General features: G+C 42.7%; 1 protein-coding gene across 3 annotated transcripts in view; it reads right to left on the reverse strand.

Annotated features, from left to right (window-relative positions):
* Nucleotides 1-21,969, reverse strand: part of LOC137425111 (calcium-independent phospholipase A2-gamma) — a 161,472-nt gene that overhangs the window by 129,326 nt on the left and 10,177 nt on the right. For 2 of the 3 annotated variants that reach the window (XM_068113209.2, XM_068113210.2), the window contains exons 4-6: nt 16,307-16,469; nt 14,764-14,955; nt 14,483-14,632 (exon numbers count right to left, since the gene is read on the reverse strand). In XM_068113209.2, coding sequence (XP_067969310.1) covers nt 14,483-14,632; nt 14,764-14,955; nt 16,307-16,469 — 505 coding nt within the window. The remainder of the gene's footprint in view (nt 1-14,482; nt 14,633-14,763; nt 14,956-16,306; nt 16,470-21,969) is intronic. The other variant, XM_068113212.2, reaches the window with a different exon arrangement.

Here is a 21,969-nt window from a genome sequence, read left to right on the forward strand (position 1 = left end):
ATTTCCAGAGACCTCGATGTCCCTGTGCCCACCGTACCCAATGTTATCAGGAAGTTTAACACCCATGTCACTGTAGCCAACCTCGCTGGACATGGCCGCAAGAGAAAACTTGTCCGAAGATTGCAGCGAAGGATTGTTCAAATGGTGGAGTAAGCACCTTGATCAACTGGCAAACAGATTCAAGCTGACCTTCAGACACAAGGTACAACAGTATCAACTCACACCATCTGTACCCAACTCAATGAAAGGGGGTTCTATGGTAGGAGACCCAGGAGGACCCCACTGTTGAAAGAGAGACAAAAGAAAGCCTGACTGGAGTTTTCCAAAACACACCTGAACAAGCCAAAATCCTTCTGGGAGAATGTCCTGTGGACAGATGAGACCAAATTAGAGCTTTTTGGTAAAGCACTTCATCTCTATGTTTACAGAAAACAAAATGAAGCCTTCAAAGAAAAGAACACCTTCCGTATAGTCAAACATGGAGTAGTTTCAGTGATGTTTTGGGGTTGCTGTGCTGCCTCTTGCACTGGGTGCCTTGAATGTGTGCATGGCATCATGAAATCAGGAGATTACCAAGGCATTTTGGAGCGCAGTGTTCAACCCAGTGTCAGAAAGCTGGGTCTCCGTCGAAGGCCATGGGTCTTGCAGTAGGACAATGACCCCAAACACACTTCAAAAAGCACCTAGGAATGGTTCAAGACAAAAAAAAATGCTGCACTGTTTTGAAGTGGCCAGCAATGAGTCCAGATCTAAATCCCATTGAACACCTATGGGGAGATATGTAAACAGCAGTTGGGAGAAGGCACCCTTCAAATCTGGGAGAACTGGAGCAGTTTGCACAAGAAGAGTGGGCCAAACTGCCAGTAGAGAGGTGTCGGAAGCTCAGTCATGGCTATAAGAAGCGCTTGACTGCAGTTATTTTGTCCAAAGGCTGTGCTACCAAATATTAAGTCTAGGGTGTCAATAATTTTGTCAATACCATTTCTTTTTATTTTCTGATTTAAAAGGATAAATTAAGTTCTGAATAAAAAACAAAGGTTCTGTAATATTAATAGTAATATAAAGAATTGTGGAGACCAAATACTTTTGTCAATTTCAAATTATTTTTCGAGAAAATTGTGAGTTATTTGAAAAAAGTGAAAGGGTGCCAATATTTTTGGACATGACTGTACACCTCTGTCCAATTGGCGTTCCTCACCCCCAGCACATCAGTGATGACGTTATTTGCGGAATTTATTCTGCACCGATACCCGCCCCATTCTCTGCTTTGTTTTGACAGAGGGTAAAGCCCAAAACGTTAATTCTTCTTTTTATTCATGGCGGATCTTCTACCATTTGAGGTATTTTAAAAGGTTAGTGGTATATTGTTTTATTTGTTTTGCCTGGATACACATACTTTCACCAGAAGTGGGTTGATGAAGGATGGTGTGAGCCCTGCAGACACCTGGATAGAGGGAGGTGGGGAGGGGAGGGGGGGGGGCGGGTGAGGAGGGATACAAATCACGGAAAGAGCAGAGGGTGTAAGACCAGAAAGGGAGGTGGGTATGAAGACAGAGAGACCACTGACCTGTTTTGATGGCGAAGTGATAGACCCATAGACTCAGCTTCAGGGCGGGAGATTCCAATGATATTGAAGGCCTTGTTGTCTACGGCATCAAGCTGTGCAAGATGTGACGCAGGGGATTAGCCAGGAGGGGAGAGCAGCACTCCATCAAGCTGCGGAACAAAGCCTTGTAGATCGATAGGAGTTCAGGTGTCACAAGGAGGGACTTTGTATGATGGAGGATGCCCAGTCAGTAGCCGGCTTTGGAAGCCAACTTTGAAATGTGATTTGCCCAAGAAAGATCATAGCTGATAGTGAGACCAAGGAGTTTAAATGACTGAACTTCCTCAAGAAGATTATGAAGAAAGTAAATAGGAGGGTTTGCCAAATGGTCCTTTTGGAGAGAGATAGTGAGAGTGTGAGATTTGTCAAAGCTCATCTAACATGTTACATTAGTTATTCATGCCTGTTGCTTGTGTCATTTATGACATCCTTAAAAACAGTGAGTTTCCTTTTTGGAATGACTTTCAATTTTGTTTGACTGCCAGACAGGCAGACCGGATTTATTTTTTTTAACTCACACTCCTCTCCTCTGTGCATGTGTGATTGGGATAATTTCAGAGCCAAGGTATTGCTAAACTACAGGTGTGTATTCCAATTCATGTTCTGATTCGTATTCAATATACAACATTCAATTTAAATTAATCTGTTCCTCGATCATGAACTGATGTTTGTAGACAGACAGACAGACAGATAAAATGACCCAATTGCTGAACCACGCTTTTCACTTCGTGTGCACGGGGTATTTTAAAGTAATTTATATGTGGTGCAGGTGACTTTGAGATTTATACCTTTAGCTATAAAGGTTCCAAAACAAAACAATTCAGTTGTGAGCGGCAGTGTTTTTTGGGGGGGAGGGTGGGGGGGGGGGGGGGGAAATTGCAAAAAATTGTGGAAATGCAACAAATAAATTATCTACCTCTAGTTAAAAACCAATAACGGACAGAAACCTGTGCTTACTTCCCTCGTACACACACCATTTTATGTAATCATGACAAACATCACGATTCACAATCAGCATTCCCTTCTATGCTCCTATGCACTTAGGCAGCATTACAATTAATTTGAAGAGGTTTTTATTCAATAACCAGCTGAAAATAGTGAACATTACGTCCATGCATTGGAGTTTCTCTACTGTACAAAGGTATTCCGACATCTCCAGCAGTGCAGCAAATTGCCAAATTAAACAAGCCTTCAAGGTAAATGTGCTTCAATTCAAGCTGCCAGCAGCAAGGTCGTCAACAAACACATTCTCTTTGCATTGAGGTTTGTAGGGCCTGTATTCAGGAAAGCCACAAACTAAATGCTTGCACGAACTTCGAAGAAAAGCTCTTTTGCACAAAACAAGAAAGGCCTGGCACTGGCACTAGAATAACACCCAAGGTTCATGGAATACAGATAGCCGCAGGCTGTGAAACGCAACAAAGCTGTGATGTACAAGCTCAGTCCTTCTGGTGCAAGAATCCAGGATGCTGTTTCAAAATAGGTCAGCATTAAATATTTAACCACTTTGTTCTACCAGAAAATTAATGCACTGTGCTGTCAGCAAGGAGTGTAAAAAGTAGTTCTGAAGGAAAAAGTTTAAATCAAACCTTTTCGTGCTACGTCGATAATAACAACAGTAAAATGTCAAATCAATCTTGTCAAATGTAAATATTACCTACCATATGAAACACAATGTGTGTTTGTGTATTTGTGTATTTCTGTGTTTGTGTATTTGTATGTTTGTGTATTTGTGTGAGGTCTGTCCCCCTTCATAAAGGTAGGTTTTAAAGGCTTTGAGTAGCGCATTAGGAGAGATTTGAGTGGGGTTTTAATGGGCAATCTTTGAACACGACTGTGTGTCCACCAGTTAAAAGACCTAAAAGACTCCGAGGACCCAGAAGACCCCAAGGACCCAGAAAACCCAAAAGAACCCAATGATCCAAAAAGACCCAAATGACCCCGAGGATCCAAACGACCCAGGGGACCCAAAATACCCCAAGGACTCTGAAGACCCAAAATACCCCAAAGACCAAAAGACCCCATGGACCCGAAACACCGAAAATAAACCGAAGACTCACAATACCCCCAAAGACCCAAAAGATGCAAAAGACCCAAAAGACCCCAAGATCCTTAAAGACCCAAAAGACTACAAAAACCCAAAAGACCCTGAAGACCCAGAATTCCCAAAAGACCATAAAGACCCTGAAGACCCAAAAGACTGAAAAGACCCCAAGACCAGTAAAGACCCAAAATACCATGAAGTCCCAAAAGACCACAAATACCCAAATTACGCCGAAAGACCCAAAAGATCCAAAAGACCCAAAATACCCTTAAACACTCCAAAGGCCCAAAAGACCCTGAAGACTGAAAAGATCGAAAAGACCCAGAAGACCGAAAAGACCCCAAAGACACAGAGGACCCAAAATATCCCATAGACGCAAAATAATCTGAGCACCCAAAAGACCCAAATGACCCAGGGGTCCCAAAAGACCCCGAACACCCAAAAGAAGAGTAATTATGTCTCTTCTGTTGGAATTGTAGACGGTGGCTTCCAAACAGAGCCTCATGGTTGGTGCACAGAAGCGTTTTTTTTAAATCACAATAAATACAAGGCGCAGGGAGATGAAATTTGCTGCACGTGATGTGCAACGTGCGCAGAGTAAACCGAGTGTTCATTTACGTCTGTAGGATGGTCCAATAAATAAAAAAGGTACAAGTACACCCGACACTAGGCCCAAGCTTCAGACTTTGGCACGCTCACACGGCTGTACTGTCAAATAAACTGTTCCAACCCGTCATTTTTGACGGGCTTTATACGGGCTTTTGATGGGCTTTTTTTTTACATACCGTCATATGTAATACTAGGGCATGCCCGTACTATATATATGCCCGTACTATATATATATCTAAAATTATATCCCCCCCCTCTATTTACATGAAATGGTTTGGTCCATTCGCAACGCCAAAGCGAACGGCGAACGGCTTGCGAGTACGGTGACAATCCCCCCCCTCTATTTACATGAAATGGTTTGGTCCATTCGCAACGACCACAGAACCCCCCCCTCTATTTACATGAAATGGTTTGGCCCATTCGCAACGCCAAAGCGAACGGCGAACGGCTAAATCGCCATAGCTCGCCCGTACGTGGGTGCCCGTTCCTTGCCAAAAAAAAAAAAAAACGCTACCCGTACGCTCTACCCCGCCCGTACGCCCGTAAACAAAAAAAACAACGCTCTTCGCTTCCGCCCTTCGCTCTGACTGAATTGGGAGAAATAATGCGCATAAGAAATCGAGAAATTATTATTTTCTCCGGAAGAAATCGAATTACGAACCGTAATGGCGCAGGCTCTCGGGCTCGCAACAACGCGTCCTGTGATTGGCTGCCGGAAGTGAAGTCTTCACTGTCGCAAATGTGAAGCGATGAATACGATGAATCGCAAATTAGTTTTTATTAGTTTTAAAACATAGTTTAACGGCAACATAGTTTGCCGACGGGAAATAAATGAATACGCTCTCAAATGTGCCATCCGAGGCAGAGTCTGTTCGCCACGTTCGGCACACGTGATAGCTCGCTGCTCTCTGATTGGTTGAATCGTTTTTTGGACATAGCTCGGTAACTACTTCTGCGATTAATTTAAAACCTTGAAAAGGCACATCCTCGGGTCCCCAGCAATATACCTGGCAAGTTTCAAGTATATCGGACCGGTAGTTGTCGAGAAACAGCGGTCACAGACAAACATACAAACATACAAACATACAAACATACAAACAAACATACACACAGAGATTAGTGGAATTATAGATAGATTATGATAAAAATATTATAATTTTACCTTTTAACCATTTTATTTTGTGCGAAAAGTAGCTTTGTTCAGAAACGGCATATAAGTTATAACTAGCAGACATATCCAAAAGAATGCCATTTGATAGCATGGAATGGTCAGAGAACAACAAAATACGCAGGCTTGGAGGCCTCATGAATGAACATCCACTCGAGTCTGGAAAGTCGGCGGGTTCAATTCAGACCCTCACCAAATCAAACCAAAGACTTTAAAAAGAAAAAGACAAAGTATGCGCTGTGTCCTTGCTGCTCAGAATTAAAAGGGTTGAGCATGGATCACCCCATCAGTTGGCAACCATGGGGAGGAGGAAATTCCTCTTTTGTTGCTCCAGTGAGTTCAGAAATAAAAGTGACATCACAAAGTTGGCATAATCGGTACCAACAGTGCTCTCCAAAAAGCTTGGTGGCTGTGTGTGTTTGAAATCAAACTCAGGGCTGTCTGGTGTGTGTGTATATCTATCTATAATTCCAGTAATCTCTGTCTGTACGTTTGTACGTTTGTACGTCTGTACGTCTGTACGTCTGTTTGTCTGTGACCGCTGTTTCTCGACAACCACGGGTCCGATATACTTTTAACTTGCCAGGTATATTGCTGGGGACCCGAGGATGTGCCTTTTCAAGGTTTCATATTAATCGGACAATTACTTACCGAGCTATGTCCAAAAAACGATTCAACCAATCAGAGAGCAGCGAACGATCGCGTGTGCCGAACGTGGAGGACACACTCTGCCTCGGATGGCACATTTGAGAGCGTATTCATTTATTTCACGTTTGCAAACTATGTTGGCGTTAAACTATGTTTTAAAACTAATAAAACCGAATTTGCGATTCATTCGCTTTCCTGCGCGTTTGTGCACGCGATGGCGATTTCTTTACCAAACTCCGGAAGCCGTTCGCTTTGGACCAAACCATTGCATGTAAATAGAGGGGGGGGGGATTGTCACCGTACTCGCAAGCCGTTCGCTTTGGACCAAACCATTTCATGTAAATAGAGGGGGGGGATATAATTTTAGATATAGATATAGTACGGGCAATGCCCTAGTATATATGAATATAATAACTTGGCTCGGCTCGCTACGCTCGCCTCACCACGCGTTGTTACTGAGGCACGGGCTTATTTTAGCTGAGGATAATGACTGTACCTGAGTTGCTGTGTTGTCATGATTTACACCAATCATAATACAAACAATTATTTTGCACAAATTTATTTGTAGTGTTTGTGATATTACATTTTTATAGGCAATTTAGGTTGACGATTTAGGTTGAAAATAAAAAATTCAAAGAAAAAATCTTCAGCACATATATACGGGAGGGGAAGGTGCAGACTGGAAGTTTGGGATGATTACACCTCACCACCACGTAATTCAAAACACCTTCACCACCAAGTAATTTAAAACACCTCACAACCACGTAATTCAAAACACCTCACCCCCATGTAATTTAAAACACCTCACCACCACGTAATTCAAAACACCTCACCCCCACGTAATTTAAAACACCTCACCCCCACCAAATTTAAAACACCTCACCACCACGTAATCCAAAACACCTCACCCCCATGTAAATCAAAACACCTTACCACCATGTAATTCAGAATACCTCACCACCATATAATTTAAAACACCTCACCCCCACCAAATTTAAAACACCTCACCCCCACCAAATTTAAAACATCTCACCACCACGTAATCCAAAACACCTCACCACCACGTAATTCAAAACACCTCACCACCACATAATTTAAAACACCTCACCACCACATAATTCAAAACACCTACCACCATGTAATTCAAAACACTTCACCACCATGTAATTTAAAACACCTCACCACCAAGTAATTCAAAACACCTCATCACCAACTAATTCAAAACACCTCACCACCACGTGATTTAAAAACACCTCACCACCACGTCATTTAAAAACACCTCACTACCACATCATTTAAAACACCTCACCACCACATAATTCAAAACACCTTACCACCATGTAATTCAAAGCACTTCACCACCATGTAATTTAAAACACCTCACCACCAAGTAATTCAAAACACCTTATCACCAACTAATTCAAAACACCTCACCACCACGTCATTTAAAAACACCTCACCACCACGTCATTTAAAAACACCTCACCACCACATAATTCAAAATACCTCACCACCACATAATTCAAAATACCTCACCACCACATAATTCAAAATACCTCACCACCACGTGATTCAAAACCACCACCACGTTATCAAAAACACTTCACAACCACGGAAACAAAAGTTTCAGGGAGTAGTGCAGTGACAACAGACACTGCCCAGATATGTAGCTATATAGATAAATGACTGTACCTGAGTTGCTGTTTTTCCATGGTTTACACCAATCATAATTCAAACAATCATATGCACAAATGTATTTGTAATATACGTGATATCACATTTTATAAACAACTGAAGTTGAAAAAAAAAAAATTCCCCCCCCCCCCCCCAAAAAAAGGAAACTTTTTCAGAAAAAATACCCTTAGGACATACGGACAGGAGAGATAGGTGCATACCAGAAGTTTGGTACGATTTCACAAAAGTTTGAGGGAGTAGTTCAGTGACAACACAGGACAACACTGCACAGATATATATATATAAACTGAACATCAAAATAAACTTATCACTTTCATTTTTTGAAATATGCAGCTTTACAAACATGTATCTTCAATTGTAATGGCTGATTATGTAACGGGAACTTCACTTCAATCACCTGGTTGATCAACAATGACATGCTTGAGTGGTTCTGCATAGGGATCTTTCCCTTTAATCCTCATAATGTAATCCTTCAGTTCTCGTGGTTAGACATTCATTTACTGCTGTCTATAGTCACTCTAGAGTCTAGAGGCTTCTGACAGGGAAAACAACAAGAAAATTCAGATTCCTTGCCTGACATCTGAACAACGTTTTTTTTTTTTTTTTTTTTTTTTTTTTGTATACAAGATCGAGGCTCGTGAAAGAGCGAACATTAATCACACACAAAGACAAACCGACACATAAAACATATAACATCGGGAGCGGTAGACAAGATGGGGAGAGAGGGGGAAGGACACAAACACAACATTTGAGAGCAGGGACCGAGAGACATGGAGACATCGAGAGATCTGAGAGAGGGCGAGGGTTTTGGGGGGGGGGGGGGGCATGGGAAGGGGGCGGTGGGAGAGGTATAAAACATATGGACACTGCCAGGACTTCCAGGAAAGAAGTTGGAATTTCAAACAAGGTGGATCTGGGGTGAATTAGCGGGGGTAGAAAAGATCGAGGTTTTGGATGGGGGAAGATAAGAGATGGTGGTGAACAGCTGTTTTAAAGACCTGGAGGGAGGAGTGGGATTGAAGGGAGTGAGAGAGTTTGTTCCAGAGGCGGGAGAAAAGAGGAATGAAAGAGTGAAGGTGAGCAGAGAGCCGAGATTTCGGCAGTTTAACCATCAGAGGGTTGCTGGCAGATCTTGTGAGTTTAAGGGCAATTGGGATGCTTGAGGCTGGTGTAAGCCAGCGAACAATTGCCCAACGTCTTGGATGCTCACAGCCTGCAATTTCCAACCTGGCCAGGCATTACGGTGAAACTGGAACTGTGAATGATGGTCCACGAAGAGGAAGATCACGGGTAACCACCCCAAACCAAGACCGCTGGATTGTGCTGCAGCATCTTCGTGATCGTTTCGGCCCTGTGACGCAAACAGCTGCAGTGACAAAAGGTCGCCACAACAACTGCATCAGTGTTTCTACTGTGCGGAGCCGGAGGCGCTTGAGAAGTCGGGGCCTGGTGGCAAGACGTCCTTGCAGAGGTCCAGTGTTCAATGCAGTGCATCGGCGGAACAGACTAAGATGGTGTCTGCAGCATCGCCGCTGGACACAGCAACAGTGGAGTGCAGTCTTGTTCAGCGATGAGTACAGATTTTGTCTCCATGCTGCTGATGGGTGTCAACGGAATTGGCGCAAAGGGTGGGAACGGTATGCATCATGCTGTATTTGCCAGATCAATCGTTGGGGAGGACCCAGTGTGATGGAATGGGCTGGCATTTCCACCCATTTCAGGACACCTCTGGTCGTCATCGAAGGCAATCTCACTAGTCAGCGTTATGTCAATGAAGTTTTGAGACCTCATTTGCTGCCATTTCTTGAGGCTCATCCTGACATCGCACTTTTTTTTGAAGTTTTGTACTTGTCGAATTATGACGTCATAATGGAGGCACCGATGACATCATCATTAACATATTTTATTCCCCATGGAGAGTTCTTTACAATGAGCCATGTCTCAATTTTTTCTATTCGGCTCTTTCCTCGATATAAAGGTGCAAAGTTTTTCAGTTTTTCCAAGCTGGCGCCCAAGAAAAATTTCCTGTCAATCGAACCAATGGTTGCTGTGAAAATTGTATTTATTCTGTGCGGACAAACAAGCAGACAGACAGACAAACAAACAAACAGACAAACGGACCCAAATGCAATACCCTCTCCTCCTGCAAGGGTAATAAGAAAAGCAGGTGAAAGAATGGTAACAATAGGAGATCTCCATTGGAGATTACTATGGACCACCACCAAAAATTGTTATTTTTTTTCGAACAAAGTAGAGGCTTGTGGAACAGCTGGAACACAGAAAAGAACATAACAAAATAGGACAGCCAGAATGCAGTTGGAAGTACAGCAAGAGATACTTGGAGGAAGAATTGACATGAGGAGACGAATGTGAGAGTAAGGGGAGGGGGAGGGGGAGGACACAGGAGGTGAACAAAGCTGGATAAAAGCTCAAACACAGCACAAAGAGGTTGAAAGAACAGGAAGGGAAAACCAGGGAAGAAACAGCAATGGGACAAAAAATGGGAATAGAGAAGGGAATAGAGAAGAGATAGAGAAGAAAACAGAGGGATAGGGAATAAAACACAATGACCTGGAAAGGAAGGGATAGGCTTGGAGAAGGTTAATGGGGATAGAAAATATCCAGAGGATTTCCAGTCAGCAACTAGCTTTGGAGGGACACTCTGATACTGAAGGATTTGCAGTTACCCAAGAGAGATATACCTTTTAACTAATCTCTCTTTTACCAAGAGAGATACCCTTTTGGGTTGATCAGCCAAAAGATAAAGGCTTTCAGAGTTATCAGAAAAATCATTGATGAAGATTAGCAACAGGACTGGATCCAAAAGTATGCCTTGGGGCATTCAAGCCTCCACAGGGAGAGGAGATGAAAGGATCCCATTGAAAGCAACGTGCTTACTATGAGAGGAGATAAAGTCAGCAAACCATGAGATGTGGTGGCCTTGGATGCCACTAGCTGAGAGTTTGGAAAGCAAAGCAGTCCAGAAGGAAGGATTTGTCACTGGAAGAAATCCAGGTTGGAAAGTTCACAGACTGGGTTCGGGCTCATAGAGTCACAGAAGTCCTTTTCTGCAGTGCTGTGCTGTGGGTGGTGAAAGAGGTTCCAACTTCCAGATAATTGACATGGTGACAGTTGAAATAACCACATATGTGGAAAATACATTTGGCATTGGTTGTTAAAAGTGGTCCATGTTTGCCAAGAGAGTGATATAAATTTACAGCACGCAGACAAACAAGATGTGTTTTGCAGAGAGGAAAGTGCTGCCAAAGGTACTCCTGGAGGTTCTAGGGGTTGGAAGCCATACACAGACAGTGAGAAATTGAATTATTGATGTAAAACTGCATCTCTCCCACCGGGATGGGGTTCATGCCTGTCTAAACCAAGGAGCTAAGAGTTGGTGAGAGACAGATAAATCAGGGACATCCTGTGGGAGAAATGATTCTGTGAAACAGATAATGTTGGGTTTAGGGGGGGAACGGGGTGTGGAAGGAAAACGGCGCAAACACAGATGAACGTGGTACAGTAGGAGGCGATGCGGGAAGTACACTGACGTAAAGGGTGAACCACTGTGATCCCACACTCATTGGAAAATAGGTTTGTTTTCAGGATCAAGGTCAGAAAGACTAAGACTGGGATGGAAAAAGGATGATTCAAGACAAGAAAAGAGACAGCACTGTATGAACACAATGGGAGATGGGGCACGGGTTTGCGAGTGGTCAAAGACTGAAATAGCAAGAAAGGGAAGAAGAGAAAGGCATTTGGAAATGAGAAGATAGAAAAAATAAAGACAAGTAGAAGATTTGAGTTGAAAGTGTGGGGGGAGAAGGAAAAATGGACACAAGAGCAAAGAAGAAATCGTTTTGGGACTTCATGTCTGAAGGACTGAACGAAGAATGAGAGACAATAATGTATTTATCATTTTTTTGGAAGAAAAAAAAAGAACACAGCTAGGGAGAGGATGTGAATGAGGGTAAGAATGACGAATGTGACAGAGTTGTGAGGGAAGGGAAGAGGTAGGGGAATTAAAAACCTTTCACATGTTCAATAGGAGACTTTCAAAATGACGAACAAAAACGAGGCCTTTCACGCATGCGCTGTGTGCATTTTTAGTGACACTTCCGCTAGCCAGGACACTTTTAACTTGCCATTGCTTGAGGGCGAAATCTAAATGTCAAATTGTCTATTTAACACATATTTATAACAGCCCTCACAGCTCCCACTCGCACCCACAAAAAGAGTAAATATCACCATTTTAAAAGTTGATTTTAAACTTATCCTGTGCATTCACAAGCCTCAGATATGACCTTTCCATCATTGTTAAGAAGCATCCAAACTAGATATGGTACATGCCTCCATCAGAGAAGTCTGTCTGATGTCTCCTTCAGAGACGTCTGTCTGATACATCTGGGTTTCACGTAAATATAGCTGGCACAAACGCCATGCACAGTCGTGGCCAAAAATATTGGCACCATTGCACTTTTTAAAAATAACCCACAATTTTCTCTAAAAATAAGTTGAAATTGACAAATATATTTGGGATCGGCAATTCTTTACTTCACTGTTAATATTACACAACCTTTGTTTTTGATTTCGAACTTATTATATCCTTTTAAATCAGAAAATAAAAAGAAATGGCATTGACAGAATTATTGACACCCGAGACTTAATATTTGGTAGCACAGCCTTTGGACAAAATAACAACTGCAGTCAAGCATTTCCTATAGTCATGAATGAGCTTCCTACACCTCTCTACTGGCAGTTTGGCCCACTCTTCTTGTGCAAACTGCTCCAGTTCTCCCAGATTTGAAAGGTGCCTTCTCCTAACTGCTGTTTTCAGATCTCACCACAGGTGTTCAATGGGATTTACATCTGGACTCATTGCTGGCCACTTCAGAACAGTCCAGCGTTTTGTCTTGAACCATTCCCAGGTGCTTTTTGAAGTGTGTTTGGGGTCATTGTCCTGCTGCAAGACCCATGACCTTCGACGGAGACCCAGCTTTCTGACATTGGGTTGAACATTGCGCTCCAAAATGCCTTGGTAATCTCCTGATTTCATGATGCCATGCACACATTCAAGGCACCCAGTGAAGAGGCAACACAGCAACCCCAAAACATCACTGAACCTCCTCCATGTTTGACTGTAGGGAAAGTGTTCTTTTCTTTGAAGGCTTCATTTTGTTTTCTGTCGACATAGAGATGATATGCTTTACCAAAAAGCTTTAATTTGGGCTCATCTGTCCACAGGACATTCTCTCAGAAGGATCTTGGCTTGTTCATGTGTGTGGCTTGTTCAGTTTTGGCAAACTTCAGTCGGGCTTTCCTATGTCTCTCTCAGCAATGGGGTCCTCCTGGGTCTCCTACCATAGAACCCCATTTTATTGAGTAAGGGTGCGAGTTAAAACTGTCGTACCTTGTGTCTGAAGGTCAGCTTGAATCTATTTGGCAGTTGATTGAGGTGCTTTCTCCATCATTCGAACAATCCTTAGCTGCAATCTTTGATCAAGGTTTCTTTTGTGGCCATGTCCAGGGAGGTTGGCTACAGTGCCATGGGCCTTAAACTTCCTGATAACATTGCATACGGTAGACGCAGGAACATCGAGGTCTCTGCAGATGCACTTGTAGCCTTGAGATTGTCCATGCTTGGCTACAATCTTGTGTCTGACCTCCTCCGACAATTCTCTGGTTTCCTTTATTTTCTCCATGCTCTTTGCGGTATACACAGTGACACAAAATGGCAGAATGACTCCTTTTCTCTATTTAAACTGGTTGAATGAGTGATTTTTATATTGCAGGTGCCTGGAACTCACCACAGGATAGTTCAATTTCAAAGTGAAGGAGAATCACCTGCTTGAAATTTAATTATTTCAAACAACTTCTAAAAGGTGCCAATAATATTGTCCGAGCCATTTTAGGATTTCTGTGTGGAATAAGCAAATGTTTCGTAATTTTTTCAGCTTTTTTTGTTTTGCTCCACTGTAAACTAAAGAAATACATATGTGGATACCAAAATATTTTTTAATTTCAACAATTTTCTGAAAGAAATGATGCATTATTGAAAAAAGTGCAAGGGTCCCAATATTTTTGGCCAAGACTGTAGATGTCCTTTGTCAAAGAGTTGGTAACCATTACTTTGTTGGTAATGATGCACAGCATAGTCTTTCTAATTGCAGACGCCCATTGAATAAATCACTAAGCCTGCCATGCTCGCAGGAGGGTTAGTGATTGTCGTGGGTTTGGTCAGCATGTGCCCATATACAGATCTTCTGGTGGTGCACCGGTCAACATAGTTGGGAGTCTGCCATACGGGCAGCTGCAACATCTCAGCCCTGTCGGCGAGCCGAGAGAGGTCACCACCTCTTATGTTGGGCAGAGGCATACCCCTTTCTCTCAGGTACTTTTCCATGTACGGTCGATTTATTTTGGATGCTTTATAAGCCATTTTAGCGAACAATCCTCATCTTGCATGCACAATATACTTCAGGAGATTCTTTGCACAAAGCATTCTGGGGCAGATTGCGTCATTTTGAAAGTCCCGTATTGTCACGAGGCCACATCAACAGCAGTCCTGGACAGTACCGTTTTTGCCTTCAAAGCTTAATCATGCAAAGGCAGGTCCAACAATTATTTTAACAGACTCGCATGCTTATTTATTAACCATATGGAACTCAAATGATAATATAAACAGATCAAGATCAAACAAAAGGAATAACACCTTTACGGCAACAGAGGCTGCCTCATTGAAATTCAGCAGGTGATCACACAGCTCCTCGGCACGTGCCATCTGGGTGTCTGACCTACGAGCACGCTGCAGAGCTTGCACTAGAGCACGAGTACGTCCATCCACGCTTGCCCTTGCAATCACCTGCCAATTGAATAAACACCTATCTGAAAGAGCAGTCAGGTTACATGGATAAAAACTGACTTTTTAGATGAGGAATAAGGAATCAAAGAAAGCAGCCGTGAAAGGAGTGCTGGAGCATGAGAGAATCTCACCTTTGCGTGTTGCTGTCGAATCTTGCGGACCTTCTCTTCCAGTGCCTTCTCAGCAGGTATCTCAGCTATGATGCTTAGGCTTAATGATCCGGCAGAATCAGGCAGTTGTTTTTCTGGTCCTGGTTTGTTTACCTTTCCCACAGTGCATTCAGTTTCATTTTGGCTTACTTGAGGTTTTTCAAGAGTTGATTTCTAAAAGGGAAGATTTTGATTTCTGCAGCAGTCTGGGAAATGGTGGACGATCCTTCAAATATTCTCCACAAAAAGAACCAACTTAATATTCCACATATAATTCAATTGGATAATCCCCTACCCTCCCCCAATTATATATTATACAATACTACTCGTATATCACTATAAACTATTATTTTGCAAAATAATACATTTTTTCCTCCTGATACTACAATGCTGTAATTCCCCCTTTTTTTAAAAAAAAAAGGCCATTTTCCATGCTAGAGTGTGGATTATCCTTGTGGGCCCCATGGCAATCATCATGGTTCCCTTTTTGAGGCAATGTTTTTATGGCCGGATGCCCTTCCTGAGGCCAACCCTTTGGTCGCCTCTTACGACACGCAGAGATACGGTGTACCTATTTTAAACCGGGGCACACACCGGCACATTCATCCCAGCAAGCTGGTACTCAATTTGCCGACCTCGGAAGTATGACAGGCTGAGTCAACAACCCTGGCGTTAATTCAACGATCAACCGGGATTCAAACTCAGGATCCTAGGATCCCGAGCCAGCACCCTAACCGCTAAGCCAACACCAGGCTACTCTAATGCTGTAATATGAACTATTATTTTGCAAAATCGTATATTACACTTACAACAATTGACACAATAATAACAGGAGACTGAGTGAGACTTATTAGTGAGACTTATAGATAGGCCTAACCCTATTGCGTTGCAAATTATTTTAACCAATCATCATGTAAAATCGAAACTGCTCTCTTGTGCACACCCCATGATATCTTAAGTTGCTTGTTTATTTTATAATCAATGTTGCATATAATATAAAATCTAAATTAAAATAATATGTACAAAATAGCACAAGGTTACAAAAGTTACAAAAGTTATTTTGGCCTGTTGTTGTTAGTACATATCACAATGGACCAAGTAGTGAATAGATGACAATGTAAATTTTTTAAGAGGAAAGCACAATTGCCATTGCAACTTACACTTTCAAACATTTTATGAAGGAACCAACAGTCCATTGGTGTAAGTTTTCGGCCAACTCCAGAAAAGAGGCATGGAAAATTAAATCTCTCACATTTCAGCAACAACAACAAACAAATTCAACAAGAGATAGAGTTATGTGTAAAACAAATAAAGACTATTGAGATCATTAACTGGCATTTAAGGATAAATGAATAAAAGTGGATTGATAGCACTCAAATTGAAACACTTGCAGACATCTCGACAAAGCTAAACAATCACTTTCACACCTCACACTGTCTTTTTCACTTCAAAAAGAAAAGAATGAAATGAAACAAAATAAGTAATAACAAAGTAAAATTCAAAAAGACAAATACAATGATGGCACCTTTATTCTTGAAGTCCAATATCCGAGGGCATCTCTGAGTGACTGGCCCGGGCTCAAAACGGCCAGGGATTTCTTAGCAAACTGCCTGCCCTGCAGGTCCACCAATGCTTGAACAACAGGAATTCCAACTACACTTTCCTTTTCATGTAATTTACTACCAGATCTGAAAAAAAAAAAATTAATCATGAGCAGTACACTTCACATGGATAATCACATTATTAGGAAAATGAGAATTTTGTATTTTATAGTGATGTTTTCTTTGATAGAGTACATAGTTCATGAAGCAGTTATTACACTGGTCAACAAAATTTTAAAAGTTTTATGGTTCTAGTATATTTTGAGGTGATTCTAACCAACATGAACCTGTAGATTTCGATTGTGATATCCAATTTTCACTAGCACATCCAGTTTTTGAGAACCAGTATACCATAGGAATATCAGCCACAGCCGAAATTCGTCTTGTACTCACTAATCAGGACTTTGTAACGAGACTATCTGAGCTGGAAAGTGTTGCTTGGGATAGCTTTGTGGCTCTTGCTAACAATAACCTTGGAAATTTTCGAGCACCAAATTATGAAGAGCTTGTGGACAAGATGTTGAAGAGTTACCAGGTGCTCGGTGCTCAAATGTCACTCAAGATACATTTCTTCCATTCTCATCTGGACTTCTTTCCACAAAATCTTGGCGATGTCAGTGATGAACATGGAGAAAGGTTTCACCAGGAAATTGCCATCATGGAGACTCGATATCAAGGCCAATTCAATCCAAACATGATGGGCGACTACTGTTGGACTTTACAGCGTGAAAGTGATTGCTCCTACAAACGCAAAAGTAAAGTTCAGAAGCACTTTTAATGTGATGTAAATTTAAACTTAAAGTTCATATTATTTTTTGTGATATTTTATAAAGTTCATATTATTTTTGGAGATTTACATTTTTTTATGTGATGTAAATAAAAACTTTAAGTTCATATTATTTTTTGCGACAATAAATAGACTTATTGAGACTTAATCAAGAAATTTGCTTGCTCTAAATATTTTTTCAACACTTTTGATGTACTACGTCAAGGTTACGTGATAGCGAAATTTTACGGTCAGATTCGGATTCATGGGCACCAAATTAGTTAGAAACAGTTGAAAATAAGTCAGAACCAATTTGTCTGTTGACCAGTGATTATTGTTATGTGACTTAGAATTTAGTACATGCATGATGATTATTATTATTGCTTCATTGAAGCATCGTTTTGTATTTGCAATGTTAATCAAGTAGATGTAGCATAGAGAAATGTGAACTCGGTTGGTAATCATAGTAAAAACAGCATGCAACTCGCATAAGCAGTCAGGTTGGACAATAACACAAGTGCGTCACAGAGCAAGCAAGCATTCGTCCAAGCAAGTGGAATCATGCCCGAGCAAGTTGGGCCATGGGACCATGGGAACTGCATGATGAGCTATTAAGGGGTGTGCCGAGAGCTATGGGAGGGAGATGACGCGTACACGCAGAAGCAGCTCAAGGAGAGAAACAGTGGTGAAGTTGCTTAATTGGAATAAATAACTGTCACGTGCTCAATGGCCGCGACCACAAACAAGGTGTACTGAGCTCACCACGTACAAGGCCACAGCAACCACATAGACTGATACCACAATGTTGTTAATATAAAAAACAAGATGGATCAGGTTATTTAGACTTCAACAAAACATCAATATGCCAAATGGGCTCCTTGGTTCATTGTTCAAGGTCGTACATGTTTATGTAACCACTCGTTATACTCAGTGTAGTCCCACGGAGACTGTGAACGCTTTGTATTCTCTTGGTAAGTGTGACGTAACGCACGCGATTGGATCCGGAAACAGAATTATGACGTGGCGCATTACGTCAGGGCTTACCAAGAGGACATCACAATCGATATGCTCTACCTTTACGTTTTTCATTCATTGTGAAAATCAAACAAACCGATTGTTAAAATGATTATCAAATATCGAACGCATTGGCGTTACTGGTCTTCCAACGACACATTACTTATAGGCCCGGCAGAAGGATCATGTTATTACCCAACCCTTGTTGAGTATATTGATCACAATAGATCTTCGCTCAGTTCTGTAAGTAAAACTTACTTCACAGATGTCGGGATTCCTCCAAATTTCTTTGTTTAATGTTATAAACGGCATTAGCGACTATTTAAAAAGCTAATAATATGTTTATGGTTTATAATATTTTACAAGCCTGGCTTCACCGCTGTTAGGCTTCCTGTCTTGTTGTGATCCTCTTGGTAAGCCGTGACGTAATGCACCACGGCATAATTCTGTTTCCGGGTCCAACCGTGCGCGTTACGTCACGGCTTACCAAGAGGATAAGGAGAAACAAAATGGCGGCTTAAGACCCATGTGAGGGGAAAGTGGGCTGACCAAGGATAAGCCATTTTTTGATTAGCAACCCATTAATTATCTTCAGAATTGGTGTTTAAAGTTACCCAAATACCCAGTTTTCATTCATGAACTCACTTGGAGTTCCCTTAGTATGCATGCAGAATTTTGGGCAATTAGGTTTCATGGTTTTGGAGTTATGAAGGATACACACACTGCGACAGGGAGGGGTGCAGTATTGAAGGTGTGGGAAGGATATTTCAAACTGCTGTTGAACTGGGAAGGAAGCAACAGTGAGCTGGAGCTACCAAGTTATGAGGGGAAAGTGGAGTTGGTGGAGATCACAGAAGAGTAAGTGTGGATGGCATTGAAGAGGATGAAAAAGGGAAAGGCACCAGACATTGATGAGGTGTGTACAGAGATAATAATTGCAGTAGGAGAAGTCGGAGTGAGGTGCATGAAGAGGTTGGTGAATGTATTGTCGTGTTCCTGGCGATTAAAATCTTTACCAGGAAACAGATTAGCTAAGCAAGCTTTAACTCCAAAGGCGTTTAGTTCAAATATGGCAGAGTTCATGCACGTGGGGAGGGAGGAGGGTAAGGAGGAGGAGGATGAGGATGCTGAAACTCACTTGCCTCACGGATCCCGCCGGCAGTCTTCAAACCTGTGGAAATTTACTCAAGCGAAAACCGATGTAAAATGTACAGGGGAAAATAATGAAAAGATTTATTCGAACGGAATTCCAGGACAAGAGAAACGCGACGATGAAACTAAAACCTAATTTGGGATCAGACACACACCAGACTTGCACACATACACAGGGATAAATAAAAGGAATGAAAATAAATGTGTAGGTTATCGTGTACACAGCTCAATTGGCGCCTTGGCAGCGATCGTCCAGTCCGAGGGCGTACTCCGGACATGGGTCCGGTGTGGACGGGAAGTAGGCCTCAATCCGCCTCGTTTGCACACTGCTAGGCCTCACTGGGCGTCCCTCTCACCCCAGCCTCGATTGCCGCCCTCGTACACGTGCAATCGCTCACGATGTCCGGAACCAAGAGGAGAGAGTCGATGGCGGAGGAAGGCGTAAGGGGCAATCGAGAGAGAAGGCAAGAGAGTCCAAGGCAAAGAGAAGGATGTCCGGGTGCGAAGGGACCCAGAACGAGAGGGGGCCAAAAATGCCGGTCAGCGAGTTATTTTATCGCCCATGGTGTTATGTCATCGGTCCTTCCTTCCACCAATCAGCTCGTTGCTTCTTGCTCTGCCCCTGGCCAATCACAAGTCCTTACTTACTCTGGTCTTTCATTGGTATGATCTCCCCATCAAACCCCCTTGACCAATCCATCGTGAGGTGGGCATGGCCTCAGGCCATGCTCAATGGCTCAATGGCCATGTTTTATCAATGGCCTCAATGTTTTATCGCCATGTTGGCGCAATGCGTGGGCGCTTCCTGCCTGTTCTTCCGGTGAGTTTTATTGCGGGAGGGGGGGGGGGGGACGGGGGAGGGAGGAGGGAGGTGGATTTAATTAGTATGCGTGGGCTGTTGGGCCTGACTAGTGTCTGTGGTGTAGTGCCATATGGGACAATGGATAGATCACAAGGTTTCACGAACAGGGGAATTAGTATAATCCCTACGATAATTAGCACAAGGATCATCCTTGTATGATCACAAAGATACACTTATGCGAACAAACCGCCTAAACAAAATTACATGTGGGGTTCCCTATCACGATAATCGGAGCATGATACCTACACAGATCTACCTGATCTATATATCACTCTACCACAAAATTCATAACAGTATGTATGAGAGATGGGTCAATTCCAGAGGAGTGGACTGACAGGGTTAATTGTGCTGATATAGAAGGGTAAGGAGGATGTTCAAGATCTGGGGACGTACAGGGGCATTACACTCCTTCGTCATGTCATGAAGTTGCTGGAGAGGGTTCTGGACGGGGGGATAAGGAAGAGTGTGGAGAAGGAGATAGGAGAAAAGCACAAGTGGTATAGAAAGGGTAGGCGAATGAGAGATGGGATGTTCACACTGTGACAGCTGGTGGAGAAGAGGTTGGAGGTGAAATAGCATTGGGATTTGTGGATCTGGAGAAAACCTATGACACTGCCCCAGAAAGATGGTAATGGCGAAATGAGATGAATGTGAGTGCTAGAAGCAGAATTTAGGTTGGTGGAAAGGATGTACAAGGGAACGAAGGCAAGAGTTTTGGTTGGTCCTGGGATGTCAGAGAAGTTCAATGTGAACATCGGTTTGAGGCAAGTGAAGCGTCATCAGCCCACTCCTGTTTATCATGGTGATGGAGCTTGTAAGCAGGAAAGTAAACGTGAAAGATCTTTTTGGGAGGATAATGTATGCGGACGATCTAGCTGCTGTAGTGAAGAGTGGGCAGGAGTTGCAGGAAGTACTGGGGGAGTGGAAGGAGGCATTTGAGAAACATGGGCTGAAAATAAGCATGGTGAAGACAGAGGTTATGTGGTTTGGGCAGCAGAGAAAAGAAATGAATATCAGGTTAGAGTGGAAGGAGATCAGACAAGGAACTAGGCCCGAGTATCTGGGTGGAACAGTTACTGGAGATGGTAAGTCAGAGGCAGACGTACGTAGGAGGATTCAGGTGGGTGCGAATGCATGGAGGACGGTGGAGGGTGTAATGACAGACAGAAAGACTTCAAGGAGATTGAAAGGAAAGGTTCTGATGTCTTGTGTACCACCGGCTTAGCTTTACGGTCTGGAGATGGTGGCACTAACACAGAGACGAGACAAAAACAGAGGCTGCAAGTTTGCAAGAACAACTGGGTCAGGAAGATTGTGGGAGTGAAGAGGGTAGATAGAAGTAGAATGGATGAACTGAAGGAGGCGATTGGTTTGCAGATGAGCTTGACGAGGGGATAGCTGAAATGCTGGATGAGATGGGCTGGACAATTGGTGTGGAGGGGGAAGAGAGAATGGCAAAGAGAGCGGATAGGTTGAGGGAACAAGGTAGGAGGAAAAGAGGAAGACCGCAGTTGAGATGGGAGGATTGTGTGAGGATGGATATAAGTAAGGTGGGGTAGTTGGAGTGTGGAGAAAGTTGGCTGAGGACAGAAGGGAGTGGACGAGTATCGTGGTCAAGGCAGGGCAGGAGCTTGGTGCTATCGGACCTCACCCCTTATTATCACACCCTTATTGGAAGATGAGGAAAACAACAAATTTTGTGGATGCAAAGAGTTTCCTTGTTTTGATATCCAGTTTATTGATTTCTGATTGTGGGCAGTTTATTATTCCACAGCTGTACTGGTATTGTGAAC

Source organism: Myxine glutinosa, chromosome 4, assembly GCF_964187855.1.
Source record: "Myxine glutinosa chromosome 4, kmMyxGlut1.1, whole genome shotgun sequence".
In the NCBI taxonomy this organism is placed as follows: Eukaryota; Metazoa; Chordata; class Myxini; order Myxiniformes; family Myxinidae; genus Myxine; species Myxine glutinosa.